General features: G+C 51.6%; 1 protein-coding gene across 2 annotated transcripts in view; it reads left to right on the top strand.

Moving 5' to 3' along the window:
* Positions 1-2,765: 2,765 nt before the first annotated feature.
* Positions 2,766-23,347, top strand: part of NTNG2 (netrin G2) — a 46,497-nt gene continuing 25,915 nt past the window's right edge. For both annotated transcript variants that reach the window (XM_053962378.1, XM_053962379.1), the window contains exons 1-2: positions 2,766-2,982; positions 5,519-6,618. In XM_053962378.1, the coding sequence (XP_053818353.1) occupies positions 6,406-6,618 (213 nt within the window). In that variant the 5' untranslated portion in view covers positions 2,766-2,982; positions 5,519-6,405. The remainder of the gene's footprint in view (positions 2,983-5,518; positions 6,619-23,347) is intronic.

The raw sequence follows: 23,347 nt of genomic DNA, 5'->3' as shown, positions 1-23,347 counted from the left end.
CTGCTAGATAAGGAGCATAAAAAGAATGTATTGCTGTTATAGGGGATACAGCAATAGGTATCCTCAAATGAAATATCCTTTATAAGCCTGGTTATTATTCTGGCAGTGATCTTGTGTCGCTCTCAGCGTACTCAGCTCAGCTGAGTGCCAGGTGTCACGTTTACCTTCTGTTGTTCCAGTGGATCCTCTATTATCCCAAGTCAGGAAAACACTTCCCTCTTCTTCCACGCATGTCAAAAGCACCATTTGCCATTTAGGAAGCCAGATATAGCCCTGGTATAAACAGGTACCAGCCCACATATGTCAGTGGAATTACACCTGATTTTAATGGGCTTACATTTGGCCCTTGAGCCCTTGGGATCCCTCTGGGAGCAGAGGCTGTATTAAATATTAAGGACCTTATTCTCCACCCTTGCCTGTGCTGGAGTAATTAAATCTCCATGCAGACCCATTGATTTTCAACTGCATTCTCCTCGTGCGAGGAGGCAGCGCTCGGCACGAGGGAAGGAGCAGAGATGTCCCCTCAAGGAAAAACACATCCATTTTTCCTCCCCAAAGAAATTCCGTCCAGAAGAAAACTATACCCAACTTTAAGTGTTTGCAAAACGTGCTTGGGTGAAAGAATGCAAATGGTCTAAAATGAAACAATGGCTCCAACTCTTGCCCCATCGCCTCCAGCCTGTGACAGCGGCACTGCCGCTGCTTTGCCGCTTCCTTCGGGCTCCCGCGTCTGTGAGTGCCACGCACAATCCCTCTCCTTCCCACATCAGGACCTTGGGAGCCAGACCTGCGAGGAGCTGGGTGATTTCCCATCCTCCAAGGATCTCCAGAATCGCGGTGTAACCTTGGACAAGCCCCACAGCTGTTGCCAGCCTCTCCGGGGGGTTGAGCTCATTGGTTAATTCCGGTGCTTTGCCTGGAGCTAGCGCCTTTTACCTGTGTGTGTACAAGTATTATTGCCAGCTTGTGATCTTTTGAGCTAGCAGGGCTGTGAAAAACGACTTTGGTTTTTCCTTAAATGCCACGGAGTTTAGAAGTGTGACAGCTCACACTGTGCTGTTATTCTTTCCAATTGAAACCTAATGATGCGTGCATATCACTTAACTCTGATGTCAATAATCAGCACACCACTTGGTCTTTGCCGTGGCTATTAGAGAGAATGAAAATGAAATACCAACTCCGTTTTATCCTGTTACTGTACCATAATAACTAATAAAGAAGTAATAAGTGAGACGTGGGGAATTTCCAGGGGAGTCATTACTACAGAGCAGACCTAAAGGCACAAAGTGAAATCCAGGAATATTAGCCAGCTCTGGATTCCCAGCCAGTGCTTCTCACTTAAGCTATACTGCTGCTGTAAAATAAGTGTTTACAGAAGAAGTTACCATGTCGAAAGTATCAGACCGTGTCCTGGACTGGAAAATGAGCCAGAATCAAAGATATCCTTGCAGGTAAAGACCACCCTGTGCATCAGCGTCGCGTTTAGGCTGGGCCACAGTCAAGACACAATGCCAGCATTTCATAAATCTCACTTATGCTCCAGAATATGGGAAACGTTTCCCAGAAGAGCTCTAAATCACCTCTGTCTGGTTGCAGGATGAGTCGTGTGTTTTCCAGGGACTCTTGTATGGGAGAGGCCACCCAGAGACCTCAGGGCAGTGGGTCAAAGGAAACCATATAACAAAACACTGAGAGCATGAGGTTGAAACCACGTGTAAGACGGACAATGCATTTTCTGAGTTAGAAATTATTGAATTCTTGGTTAGGAAGGAGCAGGCATTTTTTGGTGGTTGTACACATAGGAGGCAGTGGTGATTCTTTGGATTTCCTCCCCATAAATGAACTGTCGTTTATCCATGAACTGTCATTTATCCATGTGTCAAAAACCTGTCGCTGCTCAGGAGTTCTGTCTTCAGCAGCTGCCTGGTGCAGGGAAAACTTGGACCTTTACCTGCCACAGTTTCATCCACCTTTTCCACAGCTGGAGTCTCCTCTGCCCCTCAGCATGGACACAACAGAGTTGACCTAAGCAACCCCAGCTGCTTCTCCAGCCCCGTGCTGGAAGGTGCTGTCACACCTTACAGTCCAGCATGTCCATCCCCCACCTCTCCAAAGCAAAACCTGGCTTGGTTAAATCTCACAGCACATTCCCACCAGTATCAAGCATTTCCCAGCCATCTGATTTCCCCATCTCCGAGTTCCTGCTTTGTTTATCCTATTAATTCCAACCACCCCCTCTTCCCCCAACACACACGCACGCAGCCTCATTTACAGCATCTTCACCAGCAGAAGCCTCCCCAAAATATTCAGGGCACACCAAGCGAGGACTTACACGTGTGGGGAAACCCTCGTGACTAGAAAATTTTTTTTGCCTCTCTCTCTCTCGAGCAAACATGAGCTCATGATTTAATTTTTTTTTTTTAAGCTCTTAAAGGAAAAAAAAAATAAAAGAGAAGCCCCGAGGAGCGGCATTCCCGGCTATCCAACCGGGGGCAGCGGGACGGCGTGGATGCTGCACCGGGAGCCGCGGGGCCGCCGGGGCTGAAGGCTCCCGCTCGCAGCCTCCTCTTCCTCGGGTGGTTTTCCCTCCCTCCTCCTCCTCCCCCCCTGCATTTCCTCCTGCACCTTTAAGAAGCCCATTGCCGCCGGTGGGATGGTGTGTGCTAAAGCTGCACAGAGGAAGTTACGCAGCCGGGATCAGGCACGGAGATAAAAGCTCCGATTGTGATTGAAAGTGAGAGCAAAAGGGATTTCAGCCTCGGCATTAACTTGCGAGGGGAGCCGGGATTGCACAAAGCTCCCCCGGCCATCTGCCCTTGGGGGCCGGCGGCGCAGCGCCTGCCCGCCGCGCTGGGCAGGGCAGGGCTGGGCTGGGCAGGGCAGGGCAGGGCAGGGCAGGGCTGGGGGGTGTGTTTTGGGGGTTCCCCCGGCCCCGAAGTTCGCTGCTCCGCCGGGAGCCCCGCGCCGCAGAGCTCCCTCCCGGTAAGGACGCGCAGCGCCGGGGATGGGGGGAAAGCGGCGGCGGAGGGGGGGGCGGGCAGCGCCGGCATCTGCCCCAGCCCCGAACGCTGCGTGTCCCCCCGCGCCTCCCGAGTTCTTCCCACGCTTTCCTGGGGTGTCCCGCTCTCTGTCCCCCTCCCCGGAACATCCCCGTCTCCCCGCCGCGGGATGGGGTTTATCTTCCCGCTTCGGAGTTTGGGAAGCCGGGGGGCTTCCCCCAGCCCAAGGCGCCGGCTCCCCCCGCTCCGCCGATTCCCTCCCCAGCCCGTGCAGCCCCCCCCCCCCCCCCCCAAAGTCTTTTAGTGTAAAAGAAAGCGGGGAGGATGGGGCGGAGCGGGAGCGGCATCGGGTTTTGCCGGGAACCGCGAATCCATCAGGGAGAGCGGCGGGATGCGAGCGGGATTTCCAGGTTTTCAGCTGGGAGCCGCGCAGCGCTATCGCGGGGTTCGGGCTCCCGTCCCCCCGCCGTGTCCCCAGCCTCGCTGGCCAGGGCGCGGGGAAGGGATGCTCAGCGTGGGAAAGAGAACAACTCCCGCTCCGTGAGCGCGGGGGGAGAGCGGAGAGTTCATGGCGAGAGCAACACTTCTGAGAGAAAATGAAAAACTCCTTCATTGAGTTTACTTTCTGCTCTTAATCCGAGAGCAGCTCAGTTGTTGCTCAGCGTTGTCCCTTTATTTCAATAGGGTGTTAATCCAATAATAAGAAAAAAACCCGGAGCCAGCTAAGTCAAGACACAATCTAATTTTGTGTTTTTAATACTCCGGCTATCAGTCCCCAGTGAGTGCTGAGTACTCTTCAAAGAGAACAAAGAGCATTGATTCTATTTGTTCCCATGAACTGCAGTTTCTTAATAATATCAGGTGAAGATTTATTTTCTAAGAACTAAACTAAATCAAGCAGGGTGAAACCTTTAATTTGGGGAGCCTCTCTGCCCCGTTTGCAGTATGTTGGCTCATTCCAGAGCAACACTCCAACTATTTCTGCAAAGGGACTGGACTGGCTAAGTGGGTGTTGAGCCGCAGACCTCACCCCAAACCTGCTTGCCTGGCTAATGGACTGACAGAAAATACATTTTTTCCAGCAAATTTTCACTTCCCTGGGAGTCTGTGACATTTAGCCGGCATAACAAGACACTAATAGATATTATAGATCCTTTCTACCTGGGTTTTTCCCTGACAGCCATTCAAGTGCAAGATGTAATTGTTGAGGCTGTGAAAATAGATCCATAAACTTAACAGCACTGGAGTCCTCATTAAAACTACCCTGCTTGTTTTCTACACAATACCAGAGTCTCTCACTCTCCGCTGTTATCAGGCACTTGGCAGTGACCAGTTTGATGTAATAATTAGGAACTGACTTGTTATAACTGAAAAGACAGCTCTGATGTAAGTAGGACTTATAAACACTGTGTCACACTGGCTTATTATTTTTACTACATTTACTCATAATATAAAAATAGCAGCCAGTCTATTCTTTTTCTGGGAGTTTATTCAGGTCCAACGCAGCTATAACAGGCTCTTCGTTGAGAGCTGGCAATGAAGCATGAGGGACAGCTTCCCTTTTCTGAACTCATTCATCTCAATCAGCAATCTTTCAAGCAAAAAGGGGGGAAAGGGAGATGGTAGCAGAGCGGTGTGAAGCCCCTGAACACGGATCAATGCATCTGTTAACCTGGAGTTTCTGAGCTTTAGTAACTGAGCTTCATGAGGAAGGAAATGCTAAGCATGCTGTTGAAGCAGATATGCCTCAATTGTGAAAGAAAAGTTGGGGAAAGAAATAGAAAGGGAATTATCCAAAGGTAAATTTCTGTTCTGGATATGTGCCTCCCACATTCTCAGACGAGATCTCCCTCCTGAGTCTAATACTGAGAGAGGGTTTGACTTCTTCCCCCTCCCTGCTTCGGTTCTTTGTCATTTTGTTTTGTAATTACTTACAATTTTTATAGCTCTACTGGAAAGACAACAAAATTGCAGAAATGTTGTTCTAACCTGAAATGAATACTGGGAAGGTCATTGCTCTTTGTATTAGGTGAACCTAAATGTTATTAGGACTTTAAATTGTTTTTTATTAAATGTTATTGTTCAGATAAATCATATGTAGGGATGCTGGACAATGTATCTGTCTCCCCAGCTGTCTTATTTATTTGCTTATCTTTTTAGGACTATCAATTTGTCTGTCTGTCCCTTCTCTGTCTGCATATTCCCCATCTTCTAATGACCCATAGCTTCTTCTTGATATTATTTGAAGACCCATTAGAGCTCCTGTTGTCCAGCTGCTGTTGCAAAGCAGATACCTTAAATTGGGCAGCGCTCCTTCCCTTCTCCCAGACAGCAGAAAAGCCATAAGCATCTTACTATGGATTGCTTTTTATTAAAGTTGTATATCTCCCTGTTACAAAAACCTGTCTGGTGGCTTGGCAAGCCCAGCTGAGGGCTCTGCCTCCTGAGGGACCCCTGGCTTTTTTTGCTCCAACTGTCCCCCCTTGCTCCCACCTAATCTGTCTTCCAATTTCTTGCAGGTCCCTCGTGCTGATGAGCTCTGCCTTTGCCCTGGCCATGAAAGAGAGAGGAGATCTCAGGTAGCCCCATGGATTGCAGCTGAAGGCTTTGGGAACTTGCTGCTCCGTTGCCAAAAGGCAGAATTGGACAGGAATCCTCGCCGCCAGCACAGGACTCGGCGGGAGAAGCCAAGGCCAGCCCTGCCCCAGCCACCCCAGTGACCACCCAGCACCTGCTGGGACCACCACGGATCTGGGCACCCGGCCTGCTCACGCTGAAACAACTGTCCTTTGGGAAAAAGGAATTTTAGCTCCAAGCAGTCTCTCTTGTCAGAGTTGTACTGATGACCAGATGCTCTATTTATTTTATGTGCTAATGTTCTAACACCCCAATTATTAAGGCAGACACAGTTTAAGGCACTTCCCACAGCGACGCATTTGGAGCAGACCAGAAGGTTGAGGAAAACCTGATCCAGCACCATCTCACGGCCTCTCCAATTTACTCCTATCAAATTTCATCAGCAACTCAGAACTTGATCTTTGTATTGATTGACTGGAGTCACCTCTAGATATTTTCATGCTGATTTGGAAGACCTTTCGTACAATAAAAAGGGGAAAAAATGAGGTTAAGGAAGATTTTTGACCACTGATCAGCAACTCTGGCCAAAACTTTCCCAATCAAGTGAATTGCAAAGTTGGCTTCTGTGCCAGGAGGAACTTTCCACGTCCAGATACAGCGTGCAGAGTGGGATCATCCCTGTTACTGTCTGGATCTCCTTCGACTGGAGCATTTTTAGATGAGGAGTTTCCATGCTGATCCCGAGAGCCACCCCTAGCCCAGTAGCTGCCTTCCTCGGGACTCTCGGCACTGCCCTCGCCCAGGGATCCCGCGCTTGGCCGCAGCTGCCATGCTCTACCTGGCTGCTCTCCTCGTGCACTGCGTCCCCCTGGCCATGGGACAGTATGACATTTGCAAGTCCTGGGTGACCACGGACGATGGCCCGTCATGGGAGTTTTACGCTTGCCAGCCCAAGGCCATGCGGATGAAGGATTACGTGACCGTGCGGGTGGACCCGGCAGGAATCACTTGTGGGGACCCTCCGGAGAGGTTCTGCACCCATGTAAGTGTTTCCCCCTTTATTTGCTGGCTTAGAACAGGCTCTGCTGGTGGCTGGAGGCAGTGTCCAGCCCAGGTGCCACTGGAAGGACATTCTGGGGCAGGGTGGCCGCGGTGGCCGCTGCCTGGAGCTGTCAGTGTGCAGAGCAGGGAGAGAGCACCCTGCCCATCCCGGGGCTGTGCCAGTCCTGCAGCAGGGATGGGGGCTGGCATGCTGAGGGGAGGGCGAGGAGGAGCCAGGGAGGGCTGAGCAAGTCCTGGATTTTGGAAAAGCTCTGCCCCTGCAAGCACACAACCTGAGCTGCTCCTCTACTTCTTAAGTGTGGGGTGTGCTCGCCAGTCCCATCCCGAAAGGCTGCTCCAGCACTGCTGGGATTTTATAGGATGTGGGCAGATGGTCCCAGTTCGAGGCGTCATGAAGGGCAGGGCAGGGGAGCTTGGCCCCTGCCCACCCACAGCTCTGGTGGTTGGTCTGACAGCCACAAACTTCACTAAAGCTCCTGAAAATGTGCTTCTCCCTCTCTTCAAGCCTCCACATGAAAGGGCTCTGTGGACAGACATTTGCCCTTGTAGTTAAAATCTTTAACTTATTTTCTCTTAAATATTAATCATTGCATTTCATTCCGTGCACCACAAAGCTCAGCAGGAACATTTGATTTATAATTCACAAGGCTTTACATTGTTAAAGAGTTCAGGGGTCAAAGCAAAGAGCAAAACAGTAATGCCCCCTCCCAAAGGTCCCCCGGGAGTGGTGCAGGCACACATTTAAGGGACAGACACCAAGCCAGCCCATGCTGGCAGGGTTTCCACTGGGCTGAGTTTCCACGGACACAAGGAGTGTCTTCTGAAAGAATATGTTATTCTTTTATTATAATGAGAAGGGGAGTTCTCCCTCCAAATCAGTGCAGGGAGTCCCATTTTCTATTGCCAGTGCTACCCCATGCCTCAGTTTGCCACTCTGGGCCCAGCCAGTCAGGGCACCTCTTGAAAATCCAAGAGAAAAATGCTCCTGTGACACCAAGAGGGGGCCAAACATTTATGATCATCAGAACATGCTGCCAGTAGTTACCCAGTTCCCTCCAGCCTGAGGGCTCTCATTAGTACCAGGGAAGACATTTCCACTAATTCCAGATAAGTAGCAGCTTTTCCTTTTAAAAGATCGTTTGAAAAGAAAGATTAAGTCCAAGGTTGCAAATAAAACCGTTAACTATTGATGGGTCAGTCTATATTTCCATTTATCTGACTGACTGCAGGAGGATTAAAAGGAGAACGCCAGATTGCTTCCCACTACACTCACTGCAGCTCTTTGCAATCCCTCTCTGGTTAAGGATGCTCCAGACTTCAGCTCCACTGACCTCCAAGGAAGCAAAAGACACAAACTGCAATCAGCTCCCTGCATCTCTTGATTCAGTCAATACTGAGCTGAAATCTTTCTATTCTGGGCACCAGCAGTATTTCCTTGTAGCGTACGCCTGCCATGTGCTGTAACACTTGCAAACACCGTGTACAGCCGTGAATGAGAGCTACACAAATGCAAAACATGGATTTGCCTTCCTGTCCCTGCCTCACCCCAGCCTGGCCCGGCTCTTGCCTCCCAAAACAGAAAGCAGCACTCACGGCAATGTCCCTGAGCAATTCCCTGGTGAAGAATCGAGCTAAGAACAGGAATAATAAACTGCAAGGTATCTTTTAGATTTTTTTGGGGATGGGTTTGTGAAATACCCCTGTATTCATGGCCCTTTCCCCCCCCATCTTAGCTCAGTGCTGTTCTCTCCAGAGGACTAAAGAGTTATAAAAATGAAGCAGAGGAGGAGCAGCCAGGCTGAGGTGAGCAAGGAGCCCACCCAGCACCCAGTGCACAGAGTAGGGGGTGGCTGCAGGAGAGACCCAGGCTCCAGTCCAGCCTTAGGACTGGAGTGGTGTGGGCTGGGAGGCCACCAAGGAACATTTTCACTGCCTCTGTCACCGAGAACGGCACGTGGCCACTTACTGCTGAGCATCCCCTTATGGTCAGTGGAAAGTGGGCTCAGCAAGAAATGGCCCTTCCATCGCCGGTGCTGGGCGGTGACTTGACACCTATCGACGTGCAGGGAGAGGGAGCGGGGCCCGCAGAGGATGTGAGCCGAGTTCTGCTCCCCCTGCACTAAGGAAGTGCTGGGCAAAAATCGATGTCTTTGCCCACGGATCGTTACAGCCTCCGAGCCCCGGGGAGGGGAGGGCCAGCAGCGCACACAAACCCAGGGCAGCTCCTCGCTGCCAACCTGCTCAGGTGCCTTTTGGTGTCCTGTTATCCTTTCTCTTCAGGTTTTTAATTATTTCCTTGTAACAGGTGGGTTCTCATAGGAGCCTGGCTTTCCAGCAGAGAAGTTCTTACGGTGACTGTATTGCTTTCTTAGGTGTCTTTCAAAACAGCAGGGGACTGTCCGTGCAGTTAAACTCGCGTTACTCAGAATTAAGCGCAGCCCAGCGGGGCTCCTGCCCTGCTCAGACAGCTGCAATCAAAACTAAAGACACACAAACACCCCTCCGTGCTCAAGGCAGCCAGACAGGGATGAGCTGCACCATATCCCCGTGCAGGGCAGGCCAGGAGCAGGGTCCTGGTGGCACTCAGGACCTTGTCAGACAGCGAGCATGTCCTGCGAGGCTGCACAGCCCACGGGGTCACACACTGCCCTGCCACAGCTCCAGCACTGCTCACAAGACTTCTGCACGAGGAGGCTTCAAGAGATGGCAGGAATTGTTTGGAGGACTGTCCTTTGTGGTTTATAGCAATTCTGGTCACATCTGGCTGCTTCCTTCTGATTGGGAAGCGTTTTGCTGCTTATTAAAGTCAAGGGGTTTGCTTTTTCCACAGTTTCTGAACCTGTTCTTATTCATGGCAATGCCTTCCTGGCAGGGTCACCTGAAAAATGAATTGTACTTTGCCTCCTGGCAGGGCAGGGGGAATGGTGGGAGCAGGAAGACAGATGGATAAGTAAATAAAAGCCTGAATGAAACGGAAAGTGTGACTGTAAACTAATAGGGAACAGATCTTTTAAACCAAGGATGTCGAGGGAGGGGTGAGACCTCAAAGATCACAGGCAGGGCATGGCACAGAGCAGCTGGACGTGGATTTCAAAGGAGAGGGGTTTGCAGGGCAGGCCCAGCTGGGAAATGGCCCCGCTGCACATCCCCATGGGGCAGGGGGGAGATGTGGTGTTCCTTCACCTTCCCACCCTCGTGGGCAGGAGGAGGAGGAGGGTGGCGCAGCTGGCAGGCTGCTCCCAGGTGTTGAGAGGCTCTGAGATGCTGAAGCATTTCTTTGGTACCGAGCAGGGACCTTTGGGAGTTTCCTTTTCAAGCATCAGCGTTTTGCACACAGGATGAAAATCCCTCAGGTTTTGTGGGGAATTCACCAACGGGACGTGCAGTGGGGAGCAAGCAAACACCAAAGCCCAGCCCCAGCTCCTTGCAGCTCAAGGGGTTTCCAAATCATTCCAGCAGAAACAAAGAGAGGTGTCCATAACAGACGGTCATTATGGGATGGTTTTGCTGCTCCTTGACATCCCAGTGAGAGCACAGGGAACCCACCTTGCTGCAGGAATGGGAGTTTTTTCTCCCCCTCAGAGGTGTCAAGACAGTATTTCTTGTTCTGACAACACTCTTTGATTCAGGGCCGAGCTCTCAGCCCATATTGATGGGTCAGGGGTATTTTTATTTGGCGTCAGCATTGTTTCATCAGCTAATAGAGCTTGTTGACTTTGGCACGGGTACATGAAAGGAAAAGGCTTTATTTATTCATTACACATGCAGCCAAATTGGATGTTTAGTTTAATTCTTAGCTAAACTTTTCTGAATGACATGTGGTTATAAGTCTTGTACTAAAGGACTGTTTCTCCTGTGGACTGGGTGCTAAAATTGGAAAAAGCAGACAAACCTTTGGGCTAAGAAACCCCTTTCCCTGCATTTTTAGCCCATTTCATACAACTCTTCTCATCTGTATCTTTGTACACCTGTTTAGGTGCAAACAAGGGATTGTGGATTTAGGGATGATTAAAAGCCAAAAGTTTTTAAAATAAGAAGGGAAAAGCCAAAGTTTTTAAAGTAAGAAGGAAAAAAGAATTGCTTCAGCAATGCTCTTCCAAAAGCATTTTTAAGGGTGCAGCATGTTGTGGTGGTTAAAGGATGGATTCATCCCTTTTGGTACCCTGAGCAGAGACCCACTGCCCTTTCCCAGCCCACCAGAGTTCTGTCTTGTTTTGAGTAGAACCAGGGGGCAAAGCACAAGCTATTCTCAGCCTTTTGACTGCCCTAGGGTTCAAGAACACCCCTTGGGCTAAGCAGAGCCTGTATACAAGTCCAATGGAAAATCCTTTCCAAGAAAAGCGGATATTCTCCCTCCTCCTTGAATAAATCAGCACTACCCACTGCTGGTGGCAAACCCATCCTTGGTTGTAGCAGAGGGAGTTGGAACTCCCCTTTGCCCTTCATCGTGGAGCCTGTATGGCCCTGGGGATGATCACTTTGCCTTTATGCCAACATTCAGCAGCACAAGAAATTCACTCTGTGCTGTCAGATCACCTGTACACCCCTGGCAGGGCTGTAGGGATGGAAAGATGTGACTTCCTTTTCACAGCTGCAAAGTGCTAACAGCCCCTCTTCCCCCTGGAAGCCTCCAGTCCCTTAAATTAACACCTGGAAAATGCTCCCCTCTCCTTTGAGGAAAGCCTGGAAAAGACAACTTGCTGCCATTTCCACCCAGAGGAAGATCTCCCAATCCACCCCTTGCACCCGTCGTGGCACTGCTTTTGAGTGTGGGAGAAAGAGCTGGAGCCTTTTGGTTCTGTTCCCACCCTTAATCACTCCTCAGCATCAGGGTTGCTGCAGAGGACATTGTTTGAAGTCAGGATCAGTGGCTCCTTGCCCTTGGGGCCAGACCCTTGGGTTGTACATTATCAGCTGCTCAGCAAATTACACACTGCTCTTCTCCTGCCACTGAGGCTACTTCAGAGTGCAGCAGGATCCTGATGTTTTAAAAGGAAAGGCTTCACAGAAAAAAAATGAGAGAATACAATTCAGCTTCAAATTAGAGAGTGCTGAGCAAACGGGATTTTCCCTCAACAGCCTGTAACAATTTCCTTAAATGCCCAGTTCGGGATTCATCTTGTTGTAAAGTGGGGATGCTACTCCCCTAACAAGGATCATTTCCAACTGCTGATGGAAAAGACACAGTGATAAAAATGAAGCTGTCAAGTAGATTTAATTGGTACAGTGAGCAGAAAGTTTTCTCCTACCTAGAAGTATTCAGGAAGAGTAAACTACTCTTAAGAAAAGCTTTGCTCTTCAAAGGGAACAGTGTCCAGATGGGAAAAACAGAAGAGAATGGACTGAAGACTTGCTGGCAAGTGTGGCCAGAGCTGGGAGAGCAGTTCTTACAGCAGCCCTTATACTCATAGAGCAGTTCCAGGTACCACAGCTTTCCACAGGCAAATTTTGAAGCCAAAGGTATTCAGGGAAATCCTTCCTATTTATTTATTTTAAAATCTGCATTGTATTCTATAGCATAGATATGATTTTCCAATAAACTTTAAAAGGATTTCTCCCTACAGAAAATCCTGCCTGAGTGGGAACAAGTGCTATCCTACCATGCTGTGGTTTCCCCGAGTGAAAGTCCAGTTCTAAGTTTCAGATCTTAGTTTCAGATCCCAAACCACCCTTTTACCATCAGCCTTTTGAGCTGTGGAGCTTTGGCTGACCTAGTTACTCAGGCAGCTCAACACAGAGCGCAGGTTTCTGTGTTGGAAAACCCCAAAGAGGCTTTTTCCTCCCCAAACCACAGAGCACAGCTGGGTGACCATTCTGGAGATGCCTTTGGGGAGAAGCTACTGCCTGCAAAGCCCTGGCAAACAGCAATTTGGACTTCCAGCCTTCACCCCAGGTAGATGAGCCATTCCCTGCAGCCTCAGACATGTCCCATGAGGTTCCCACTCGCCCTCCCTCTCCCAGGCAGGGCCACCAGCACACCCAGAGGGGACAATTGCAGCACTGACCCCGCTCCTGCCCTGCTCCACTGCCCTGCCCCGTTTGGCACCGGTGCCTCTGCACATCTGCTCAGTGCCACCTGCAGCCAGGCTGGGGGGAACCTCTGCCTTTTGGCTCAGGGCTGGGTTTCTGCATTGGTCAGCTGTCCCCGGGCAGGCTCCAGCCACAGGGGGCTGCTGGCCCAGGAGCTCAGTGCTGCAGAGTCGCCGGGCTGGGTCTCATCCCCGCTGGCTCCCACCCATGCAGGGGCCTCTCGGGAGCAGCTTTCCCTCTGCTCCCCTGCGTGGAGCAGCTCCAGCACGGTGCCACCACTCCAGCCTCTGCCAAGATGCTGCAGACCCCAGAGCAGTGGGGCCCTGGTGCTGAGCTCCACGGGGACGCTGCCACCACCGTGTCCAGTCCTGCCTCGACACCTCCACGTCTCAAAGGGAGAATTAGCGCAGATTCAACTGGTTTCTACTCCAGCCAAAGGGTTTGTAACTCCCCATCTGCTGGCTGAGTCAGCTGCTTCAGCTCTGTAGTGCTGCCAGTCAGGAGGTTTGGGGAGCCCTGTCTAAGGAGAGGATCACTGTCGGGGTCTCAGGGACAGCCAGGACACGATTTGGGCTGACACAACTCAATCCAAACCCCCGACAGGCACCTGCTGAATTGTTCCCCTGACACAGAGCGTAAAGCAGCCAAATGCTTTTCCCACAACAGCAAAGGCAGAGCCTTTGATGCAGCAGACAGACACAGGAGCCCTGATCACAGGCTGGCGTGGGTACAGGGCTACCCATCACCCAGCTGTGCCCCCTCCACAGAGGCTCTGGCAACATCTGCACCTCCATTTGAGAGGCACAGCAGAGCCTCCACTCCCTCCCCTTTCCCACCTCCGGGCTCTGCGTCCTGCCCTCCCCCATTCAAACTATCAGGGCCTCTCTTACAGAATAAATTATTAATAGCGGCGTAGCGAGCCTCTCTGCAAAGGCTGCATGTATTGAGCTTACAAGGCGCACAAGCTTTTAGAGAGCAGGACACTTTTCCTACTTCCTAAGCAATTTCTTAGTCCTGAATCAATAATGCACTCGCAGCCCTGCACACAGGTCACTGCTGCTGTGCTCCTGCTGCTAGGGGCTGCGGACACAAATACATCTCTGTAACAAGATGCAAGGGCTAAATAATCCGGCAGGGAAGGGATGGGGCGGAATCCAAGCAGCTTAATTTGTAAACAAGCTTCAGGGAAGTGCCCTGGGAAGAGCAAAGCTTGCAAGTCCACGGTACAGAAAGTCTGAGTTTGGAGACAAGCTAAAAAGCAGTCAATGGGATTAATCTGCCGCTTTTTGAACGCATGCCCACGGCTGCCAGCTGAGGGATGTCTGGTTTATCTGATCCCAGCCTATGATCCCGGGCTCCAGGTCACCCCACAGCCCCCACTGGCAAAGGGGGAGGTTGAGGGGTGCAGCCCCAGCAGGGAGGTGGGGGTGGAGGTGAGCCCAGGGCGGCGGGAGGGATGGGGTTAGAGCAGCTCACCGGGGGATTAGCAGTTCACAAAGAAAGAGCTGCTCAAAAATGATTCCACGGGAGGCCGGGCTGCTGTGGGTGATGTGTGTGTACACCCAGCACAGATGAGATTATCTGCTTAGGAGTGGAATTTTCCGGGCGTTAACCCTTGTGCCGCCCCCAAATCGACGGGGTGCTGGGCAGGGGATCCAGACCTGCTGCCAGACCCTCCCTGGGCTTTGGAAATGGAAGTGCTGCTTCCAGGCCACTCAGCAGACAGCATGCTTGGGGCCCTTCTTGGAGAGGTCACCCATGGGCTGGGCTGGTTTCAGGCTGGAGTTTGAAATTCCTCGTGTAACCAGATTTTCTGTTTCTGGCTCAGCCAGAGTGGGCGTGAGGGGATTTGTGTCGGGGCAGGAGCGGTGCCGGCTGCGTCGCCAGGGTGGACAGGTGACTTTGGGTCAGCCCCTGTGCATGACAAGCTGCATCTCCCTCTGGATCCTCCCTTTGTGGAAAGGGTGCTTCCTGCCTGGATGTCACCCTTTTGCGGAGGTTGTGTCATTCACAGTGCAAAGACCAGCTCAGACGTGGGATGAGAGCAGAGATTTCCCTGAGCCTCACGTTAAGGTTGGGTGAGGGAGCCACTACTTTGCCCTGCTGCAGGTGCCTGGGGGAGCTCAGTCCTCAGAAAGGTGAAGCTCTCAATGCCTTGTGAAGCCCGGACTTGCTCCTGAATTCCCTCCCTGCCTCAATTTTCCCATCTGGAGACAGGACATTGCCCTGCCACCAACCCACCCTGTCTGGCATGATGATGTCTCCCCAGGGCTGGTGGAGAGAAGGGCACAGTGCTGAGCCTGGATGAAATACGAACGAGATGCTTCTCGAATTCAGAGCAGGCTGGAGGGGGAAGGGGAAGAGCAGCCACGAGTAGGGCTTGAATCTCTTCTCTGGCGGAGAGACGGGCCCAAGGGAGCCCGAGAGCCTTGAACGAGCGGCGCTGCTCGGTGAATGAGTATCTGCTTCAGGCCAAAGGGAAGAGGCAAACCAGCAAAATGTCTCGCTGAGTGCGCCCCGGTGTCTCACCCGGAGCCAGCGGGGCTGGTTCTGCTGACTCACGCTCTCCCGAACCCCGCACGCAGGCAAAGCCTGTCCTAACGCCCCGGCCAGGGGTGACCTTGTGCTCGGACAGCCTCGATCCGGCAGGAAGGGGAAGGAAGCGGAGGAGCAATCAATCCCCCAAACCACGTTCGGGGAGGAGATGGAGGGTGTGACATTCGGCTGAGCCAGAATTAGCAGCAGATCTGTGGAGGGACCCCATTTCCACCCTATTAATAATTCATTCCAGCTCTGCCTTTACCTGCTCATAAACAGCAAACAGCTTGTTAGTGAGGATGGTTTTCTCCCCTTTTGCTGTCTCTGCCTTAATAAGAGCCCCTTGCAGATGGCTGGGGGAGGGAGGGGGCAGGGGAAGGACACGTGACTGGGCAAAACACCTCACCAGCCCTCCCTGAGCTTCAAACCCTATCCCATCCCATCCCATCCCATCCCATCCCATCCCATCCCATCCCATCCCATCCCATCCCATCCCATCCCATCCCACCCTTCCCCTGCAGAGGTGAAGCTGCAAAATAATCCCTCACCAACACCCGGGTGCCTTGCCAGAACCTTCCAACCCACATGGGCCACCTCAAAACGCCCCTTTGGAGGGGCTCTGGGAAGAGGAGAGTGATGCCTGGAGGATGTGCAGATGAAGGCTTTGCTGGAGCATTCCCAGGTGGTTCTTGGGCTGCAGCTGCTCAGGCAGCCCATGGGAAAACTGCATCTTCTACCTTAGGAGACAGCTCCTGTCTTATCTAAAATATAAAGCTTGGCCAAAGAGGTATTTTAAAAACAACAACAAAAAAAGCAGAAAACATAGCATCTTGAAGAAAGACTCCCCAGAGTCTCCACAGTCCAATGCTGTGGTGCTGGGCCCATTTGGGACCTCTCCCTTCATCCCAAAGCTGTTCCTGAGATGTTCTCCAGGTTCAAGTCACAGCTGTGCACTGGGGAAAGCCCATGGCCCACCTGGGGGGACAGGGAAATCAGTGCAAAAAGAGTGGACCTGGCCAGGCAGATCCCAATGTCCTCCCATGTTCCTCAGAGGAGGGCACAGACCTTCACCTGGGCTCACAGGGAAGGGGATTTGTGGGGCTCTTTGGCACAAGAGGGGTCTCATATTTCTCCTGATCCCTCTCCGTGCTCCCAGTCCTCTCTGCAGTGAGTTATGCCACTTGCCAGCTGTTGGAAATAATCGCTGTAAATTAATTACAGTTGTTTCACCCCTCTGATCCCTCCCAGCCCATGAGTAGAGTGAAAATTAATTGTCAGAGAGTACTTCCAGCTCTCTTAGATTCCCACCTTGGCCACTGGCAGGTTACGGTTTATGCCCTAAAGCATGAGATTTAATTACTCACAAATGTTATTTTTTGGTCATAAAATCACCTTGTCTTGTCATAAATCCAGATAGAGCAGTTGAACCCTCAGATCAGGAGCAGCAAGAGTGAAAACACCCTGAAATGTCATTAGGACGAGCGCGTGTTTTCTCCTGGGTAAATGCAATTCTGTTTGGGAAGCAGCATCACGTCCTGGAGTGATTCTTGGAAGAAAAGCCAAGGAAGTCTCCCAAAACACACATCACTCAGGGTGACCCTTGTCAGAAATTTGTGTTGCAGAAAATAGGCTGAACTCTGTGCCACTGGGGAGGTTAAGGGCGGTTGGCACTGGAGCTGGGTCAGGCACCTTCCCTGCTCAGCGGGTGATTTCCCTGTGCTGACCGGCACCAGAGCAAACCCACAGCCCTGCCAGCAGGGAACGGAGATCCCTGAGGAGCCCTGGCAGTGAGGAAAGCCGGGGCAGGGGATGGAAGGGAAGTGAAGCCCCGCAGCTCAATCTCAGCGTGAGCTGGGGGCACTCAGCCGAGTGTAAATCAGGAAAGGAAACGTGCTGGGAAGGTCATTTCAGCTCCACCCCGCAGCCTGTGGAGCCAATGGATCCAACGTGGTGCTGGACAGGGGAGGGGAGAGGGGAAAAGAAAACTTTGGGAGGAATGTGTTCCAGAACATCCACAGGACAGGCAGGGATGGAGTGGGCTGGCCGTGGTCCCCTCTGCAGCTTGGGGACCCCCATGTCCCACGGCCACCAGCCCTCCCTGTGACAGACAGGGGAGGGGAGGCTGCAGGACACCTGCGGTGGCACCGCTCCACAGCGGGGACATGAGCAGGGCAGGAGGGATCAGCTGCACATGGGGATTTTGCTGATCCCTTTGTTTCTTGCAGGATTTGGAGGAAATTTGATACCAATTTCAGGACTCAGTTGCAGCACGAGGAAACGCGGGGACTTTGCAAACCTCCTCTGCTGCCCTTTGAGCAGAAGTTCAAAGGCAGCATCGTAGGTGTCCTGAGGGAAGCAGATGGGCCTTGGGTGTCCCAAGGGAAGCAGAAGGGCCTTGGGATGCTCCTGAGAGCTCCTTAAACATCACAGCTGGATGGGGTGGGGGCTACAGAGGGAATTGTCCCCTCCTGGGTGGAGGTGGAGGTTCAGACCAAGGTTTCCTTGGTCACAAGAAAGAGGGACGGAGGTTCCTGTGCTGTCACCTGCTTTTCCTGGCTCTGCAGACTCTTTGGGGGTCTATCAAACAGCCCCCAGTCCCAACTAGTGCCAGAACTTGCAGGAGAGCCTGGAGACACCCAAGGTCTGAGAGGTCTCTGAGGTTGGGTTTGGGAGCCAGTTCTTAGAGGGAAAAAAACACTCCAGAAGAAAGTACCCAGGAGAAACCCACACAGCAGCACTGACCTTTGTGCTGAAGACATGCTTTTAACTTTTTCCCCTTAAATAAAAATCTTCCTATAATGCACCAAGGATTCCCACTCCCCACCTCCAACTGAAAAAAAGTACAAAGTTTTGTTTTCCAAAACTCATCCAAATTGATGAGACCTTGTCATTACTCTTATTAGCAGACTGTAATTAAAAACAACTGGTCCCGGGCTGCTCTGGGTTTTGGCAGAGGCCTTGGCTTAAACACAATTCCATAACCAGAAGAGATCCCCAAAAGCAAAGGAAGCCCAGGACAGTTCTCAAGACACCATTAAATAAATCATATCAGGTGTGAGCTGTGATTGAGAATCCTTGGCTGAGCAGTACAAACATCATCTACTCATTTTTCCTTGCTCAAATCTTGTTGGGTTTTTTTCCCTTTAATATTATTATTATTATTTTTCTTCACTGTCCAGCTTGTGGTTGCAATTGCTTTCCAGCTTCTCTTTGGCATGGAGATCTAAAAGCTGCAATCTTATTTCTGTGCAGCTTTCACCATTCACAACAGATGTCTAGTTTGTTTAAAATATTCAACAGCCTAATGATTAATCAAGCAATTGCACCTACAAAAATATATAATTTTATGCTATGAGGCTTAAAAATGGTATAATCTGCTAGAAAAAAAAAAAAAAAAAAAGACAACTTTTGTGCTCATTAAGAGCCCTAAAAAACATCTGGGCTTTTTAAAGCTGAGGCCTTTTGTTGTGGCTGGTTTCCTGTCATCCTGCTTTGTCAGACCAATATCTTGTTTCTTAAGAAATCCTCCTCCTCAAGGAGCAAGTCTCTGCTGTCACCTTCAGAAAGTCCCTTTTGCAGCATTTCTACCCAGAACTGACTCCAGGCACCAAGAGGAGGCAAAACCCAAGGGCTGGGTCAGCAGGCACCGGGGCTGGGACACATTTGCAGCTCAAGGACTGGGCTCATGGGAACCTCCTGAGGGCACCTGGATCAGGGCAACCCCCAGCATCACTCCAGGCTGGGGATGGAGCACTGAGAGCAGCAAGGAGGATTCAGAGCCCCAGCATCTGAAGAGGGTCTACAGGAAAGATGGGGAGGGCTCTTGTTGTAGTGTTAGGACAAGGGATAAGGGCTTCAAACTAAAAGAGAGCAGATTCAGATTAGCTGTAGGGAAGAAAGCTTTTATAAAGAGTGTGATAAAATACTGGCATGGTAAAACCTCAAAGGTGATGGATGTCTCATCTGTGGAAACGTTCAAGGTCAGGTTGGATGGGGCTTTGAGCAGCCTGACCTAGCTCAAGCTGTCCTTGCCCATGGCAGGGGGTTGGACTAGATGACCTTTAATGGTCCCTTCCGACCCAAACCATTCCATGATTTGGCTCACAGAGGCACAACCTTACCATGATGCCATTTTTTAGGACACCGTGTCCTCAACGAGGCTCTCACAGTTTGTCCCCTGGAGATTTGCCCTTTTGGACTGAGCTGGGGCTAAGCAAGGCTGCAAAAACCCCAAAAAGTACACAACCAGAAGAGCTGGAGAGCCTGAAACCTGCAATGTCTAGTTGCTGTGAGGACACTCACGACTGATTTAATAGCATGAGACTCAAAGTGAACTGGTTTATTTTAAGCTCACTGAGACCAAGTTTGCCTGGCTAATGCATCCTGACTTTTAGATTGAAGACTTAAATATCTCAAGACTTTGGACAGATTCTTTGGAGGACACACGGCTTGGAGGAGGAAACCAGATTCAAAAATAATACCTGGAATTGTTTCAATAGTGCTATATCTGATCTGACCAGGACCAAGGGAGCAGCCAAAATGTGGCCATCTGTTTCCGCTCCCCCCTGCCCTCCTGGCTGACTCCAAACCACTCCCCCCCCCCAGCAGAAAAGGCATCCAGCATCCCACAGAGGAAGGACAATTCAATAAACCTAACCCCAAAAAGGAACACTTCATTTTAGCAGAGGAAGCTGTAGTGATGTGACTCACTCGGTGGCTTTTGAGGCTCTCCCCCACCTTGTCACTTGGAGGTTATTTTTGTGTTTGCCCTGTTACAACCACGCACCTCTTGAGCCATTTGCCCCCCCACCAGAGCATCAGGGTGGTTAAAGAGATCTCTGGGGGTGCTGCCTGCTGAACTGAGCACGCTGCCAGGTTGGGATACACGGGAGCCAGCAGGGATCGTGCACCTCCATTCCTTGGGATGAGCATATGGCAGACAGGAAGGGCTTTCACTCCTCTTCTCCCTGCTCCTGACCCTGCCAGGGACGTGCCTGGCCAGCCCTGTTCCTCCAGACGGGACATGGGGAGGGGGATCATGCTTGATCAGACTCGGTTGCTTCCCTCACTGCTCCAGGGAAATCTGTCCCGCCTCCCATCCTGGCCAGCCTTTTGTCTGGGTAATGTTTCCTTCTCGTGGTTTCATCACAGAGCCCTTTGTTTGTTTAATTTGGCCACTCCAGAGAAAGCATTGACAGGAGCATCATCCGCAGCCCTGGAGGCGGCCACTGTGGCCATGCTGGGGACAGCTCAAGTGGCAAATAAATACTCAGTGAGATTCATCTCACACAGCTCAAGGGCTGTGCCTGCTGCACACAAGGGAAGGAAGGCTCATGGAGAGAGCTCGGAGACACTGACTCTGCTCAGACAGAGCCACTGAGCAGCAGGGCAGGTTTGTCAGAGAGTTTCCTGCTGCCATCCCAAGCCAGTTTTCCACCTGCTGCACCCTCCTTCAGACAAGTGGCAGGAATGGACCTCTGGGATGGTCTTTTCAGGACTGTCATATTAAGCCATCTGTATGGCCACATTGACAGGAGGACCATACTGCAACACAATATGTTGCCTCAGCACAGGAAGCACACTCAGAGCCCCCAGCACTTCAGCTGAGGGGGATTTTTCTGCCTTTTCCCTCAGCCACCACTGCAAAGCTGTGCTGAGAGGCAGCTCCATCCCCCAGCAGGAAGCTGTGTCTCATTAGCAGAGGTAAACAATTCCTCTGAACGTGACAAGTCAGGGGAGCGTATTAAATATGTCAATATCTCAGGGTTTTTTAATCCCTACTCCAGAACAGCTTGTTGTGGCAGGAGAGGGCCCCCCAGCGTGGCTCAGAGCCCCAGCACAGCCCAGCTGGCATCTCCCCCTCTTGGAGGGGGTTGTGGGGTGCCCTCACCCCTCGACCTCACCCACCCAAGCAAGCCTGAACACTCCACTGATTTGCCTTGTTCAGTTATCACAGCTACAAACAAACAAACAAACAAATAACCCAGCTATTTGATTTTAAAACATCAACCCAAGCACGCTTTTGTGAGTAACCTCCCTGCTGCAGGGTGGGCTCAGCAGCTCCAGCCCCAGCCCTTCCTTCCAGCACACACAGAGGTGGCAAAAGCCACACGTGGCCCAGGCCAAGGCTGTGACAGAGGAACAAACCCCAGCACAGCATTTGCAGCCTCACTGCCAGGCAGGGCTGTGTCAGAGCAAGACTGGGTTGAAAACAGTTTGAGTTTTGACCTGTTTTATCCTGTGCTGCTTTCCCTGGCAGCCTCGTGCACACCAACACAAACACAACGTGTGCTGTATTTACAGGAGTCCCCTCGTGTCCCCAGGGCTGCCTCCCCTGCACAGGAGCCTGGCTCTCACCTACAGAGCAGCCACTCACTGCTTTGTTTTCCCCGTGCTGACAGAGCAGCCTCCTGCCTTATTTACACTGTGCTGCTCACATGCTGCTGCAGACACAGAATTATTTGTGTCCTCAGGAGTTTTTCAGGGCTCCTGGGTGCTGTGGCCTCCACTGACTTTGCAAACAGTTTCTTGCCTTCAGTTCACATCTCTGAGCTCTGAGGAGGCACCAAAGGCCCATTTTACAGACATGGAGTGGAGAAGCTCTAAGTAGTTTCCAAGACTCTTGGTTGCCTGGCTGGAGGTGGCAAAGCCCAGATTTTCCAAAGCACGTTGTGTTACTCAGAGGTTTCCAGGTTCAAAGCACAGCCCCACTTTGCAGCCGAGAGCATCCTCTTGTACCAGCCAGATCCCCTCCTCTGCTGTGTCTGGGTGTGCCCAGGGCACCCTAAAAGCAGCTCACAGGCACTCAGACTCCAGCAGTTCCCTGGGTCAAAGCCAGCCATGGACACAGGAGCGGCCTCTTCCCACACCTGCAGCAGCCACAGACACACCCAACCTGCTCAGATCCAGCCCTGCAGCTCATTTTTTGGAGCCTCCAGGTACCAGTATCAGCTCCCCACACCCTGGCACAGCCCTTGCACTGCAGGAAACCCCCAGGCCAGGCAGGAACACTCTGATCACACACAGCACCTCCCCATGGCTCCCAACCACACACAGGGCACCCACAAACCAAAGCACAGCACCCAGCTCGGCCTTACCTTGAAAGCTGCTGTGCTCAGGAGAGCCAGACCTCACACCCCAGCAGCCTCCTCACCTCCAGCCAGCAGCTCTGAGCAGCTCCAGCTGCTTTATCACCTCCTCCTCCTCCTCCTCCTCTGCCAGGTGCCTCTGCCTTCCTGAGCAGGGTCCCACAGCAGCAGAGCCCGCTGTCATACCAGTCCCTCTCCCTCCCCAGTCCTTTGGATTTTGATTCTGAAAGGGAGGCAAAGTGACAGCAAAGAGATGCTTCATATGCAAAAAAAAGATTTGCAGTGTGTTGCAGAGTTTTTTGTGGTCTGTACCCAGTAGAACACAGCCCTACCCCATCCCCAAGGCAGGGGTGACCCACATGCTCACTCCTGCAGGCAGAGGCTGCAGGGCAGTGATGCTGGGCTTCAACAAACATATGAGTGAGCAATAAAATCCTTGGCACAGCTGCCCACCCCTAAAACTTCAACATGTGGTGTGTGACCTTGACACTGTGTCCTAGAGCAGCTCAGCACGTGTGGGAGTGGAGGTTAAAGAGATCTTCTGTCCCTGCAAAACACACCAGCCTGGCTGTGCACTGGCACCTGTGGGCAGAACGGGATGGCTGGATGTTCTCTCCCACTGCTCAGGCCTGGAGGCAGTGGAGACTGTCACCTGGATGGGATGAGCCAGCCTTCCCACCCCATTCCCTCTGGGCAGGAGCATAAATCTCTGCTCTCTCTGCTACTGCTCACTTCTGTCCCAGCTTGGAGCTGGAGAAATTGGGTTTCTCTCCTCTAGCTGTGCTCAGAGGCACTGGGGGGATGGTGTGTCCCAGCCTTTTCTGAATCAGGAGCCATGGGAGGCAGGGGTGTGCTTGGAGGGTTTTAGCCATTCAGTTCCTCCAAGGCAGCAGGGATGAGCACAGCTTTCTACTGTAGGCTTGTAAATCAGCCAAGCTTAACCCAGGTTTCTCAGAGACCATCTCAGGGAAGGAGCTTTCTATGAAAATCGCCCCGTGCCAAATTGAAAAGCCCTTTCCCAAAGGGCCTTTCAAAGGAAACAGCTCAGCCGTT

This window comes from Vidua chalybeata, chromosome 21 (genome assembly GCF_026979565.1).
Source record: "Vidua chalybeata isolate OUT-0048 chromosome 21, bVidCha1 merged haplotype, whole genome shotgun sequence".
NCBI lineage: Eukaryota > Metazoa > Chordata > Aves > Passeriformes > Viduidae > Vidua > Vidua chalybeata.
Note: the sequence above shows the minus strand (reverse complement) of the source record. Positions and strands in the feature narration are given on the sequence as shown.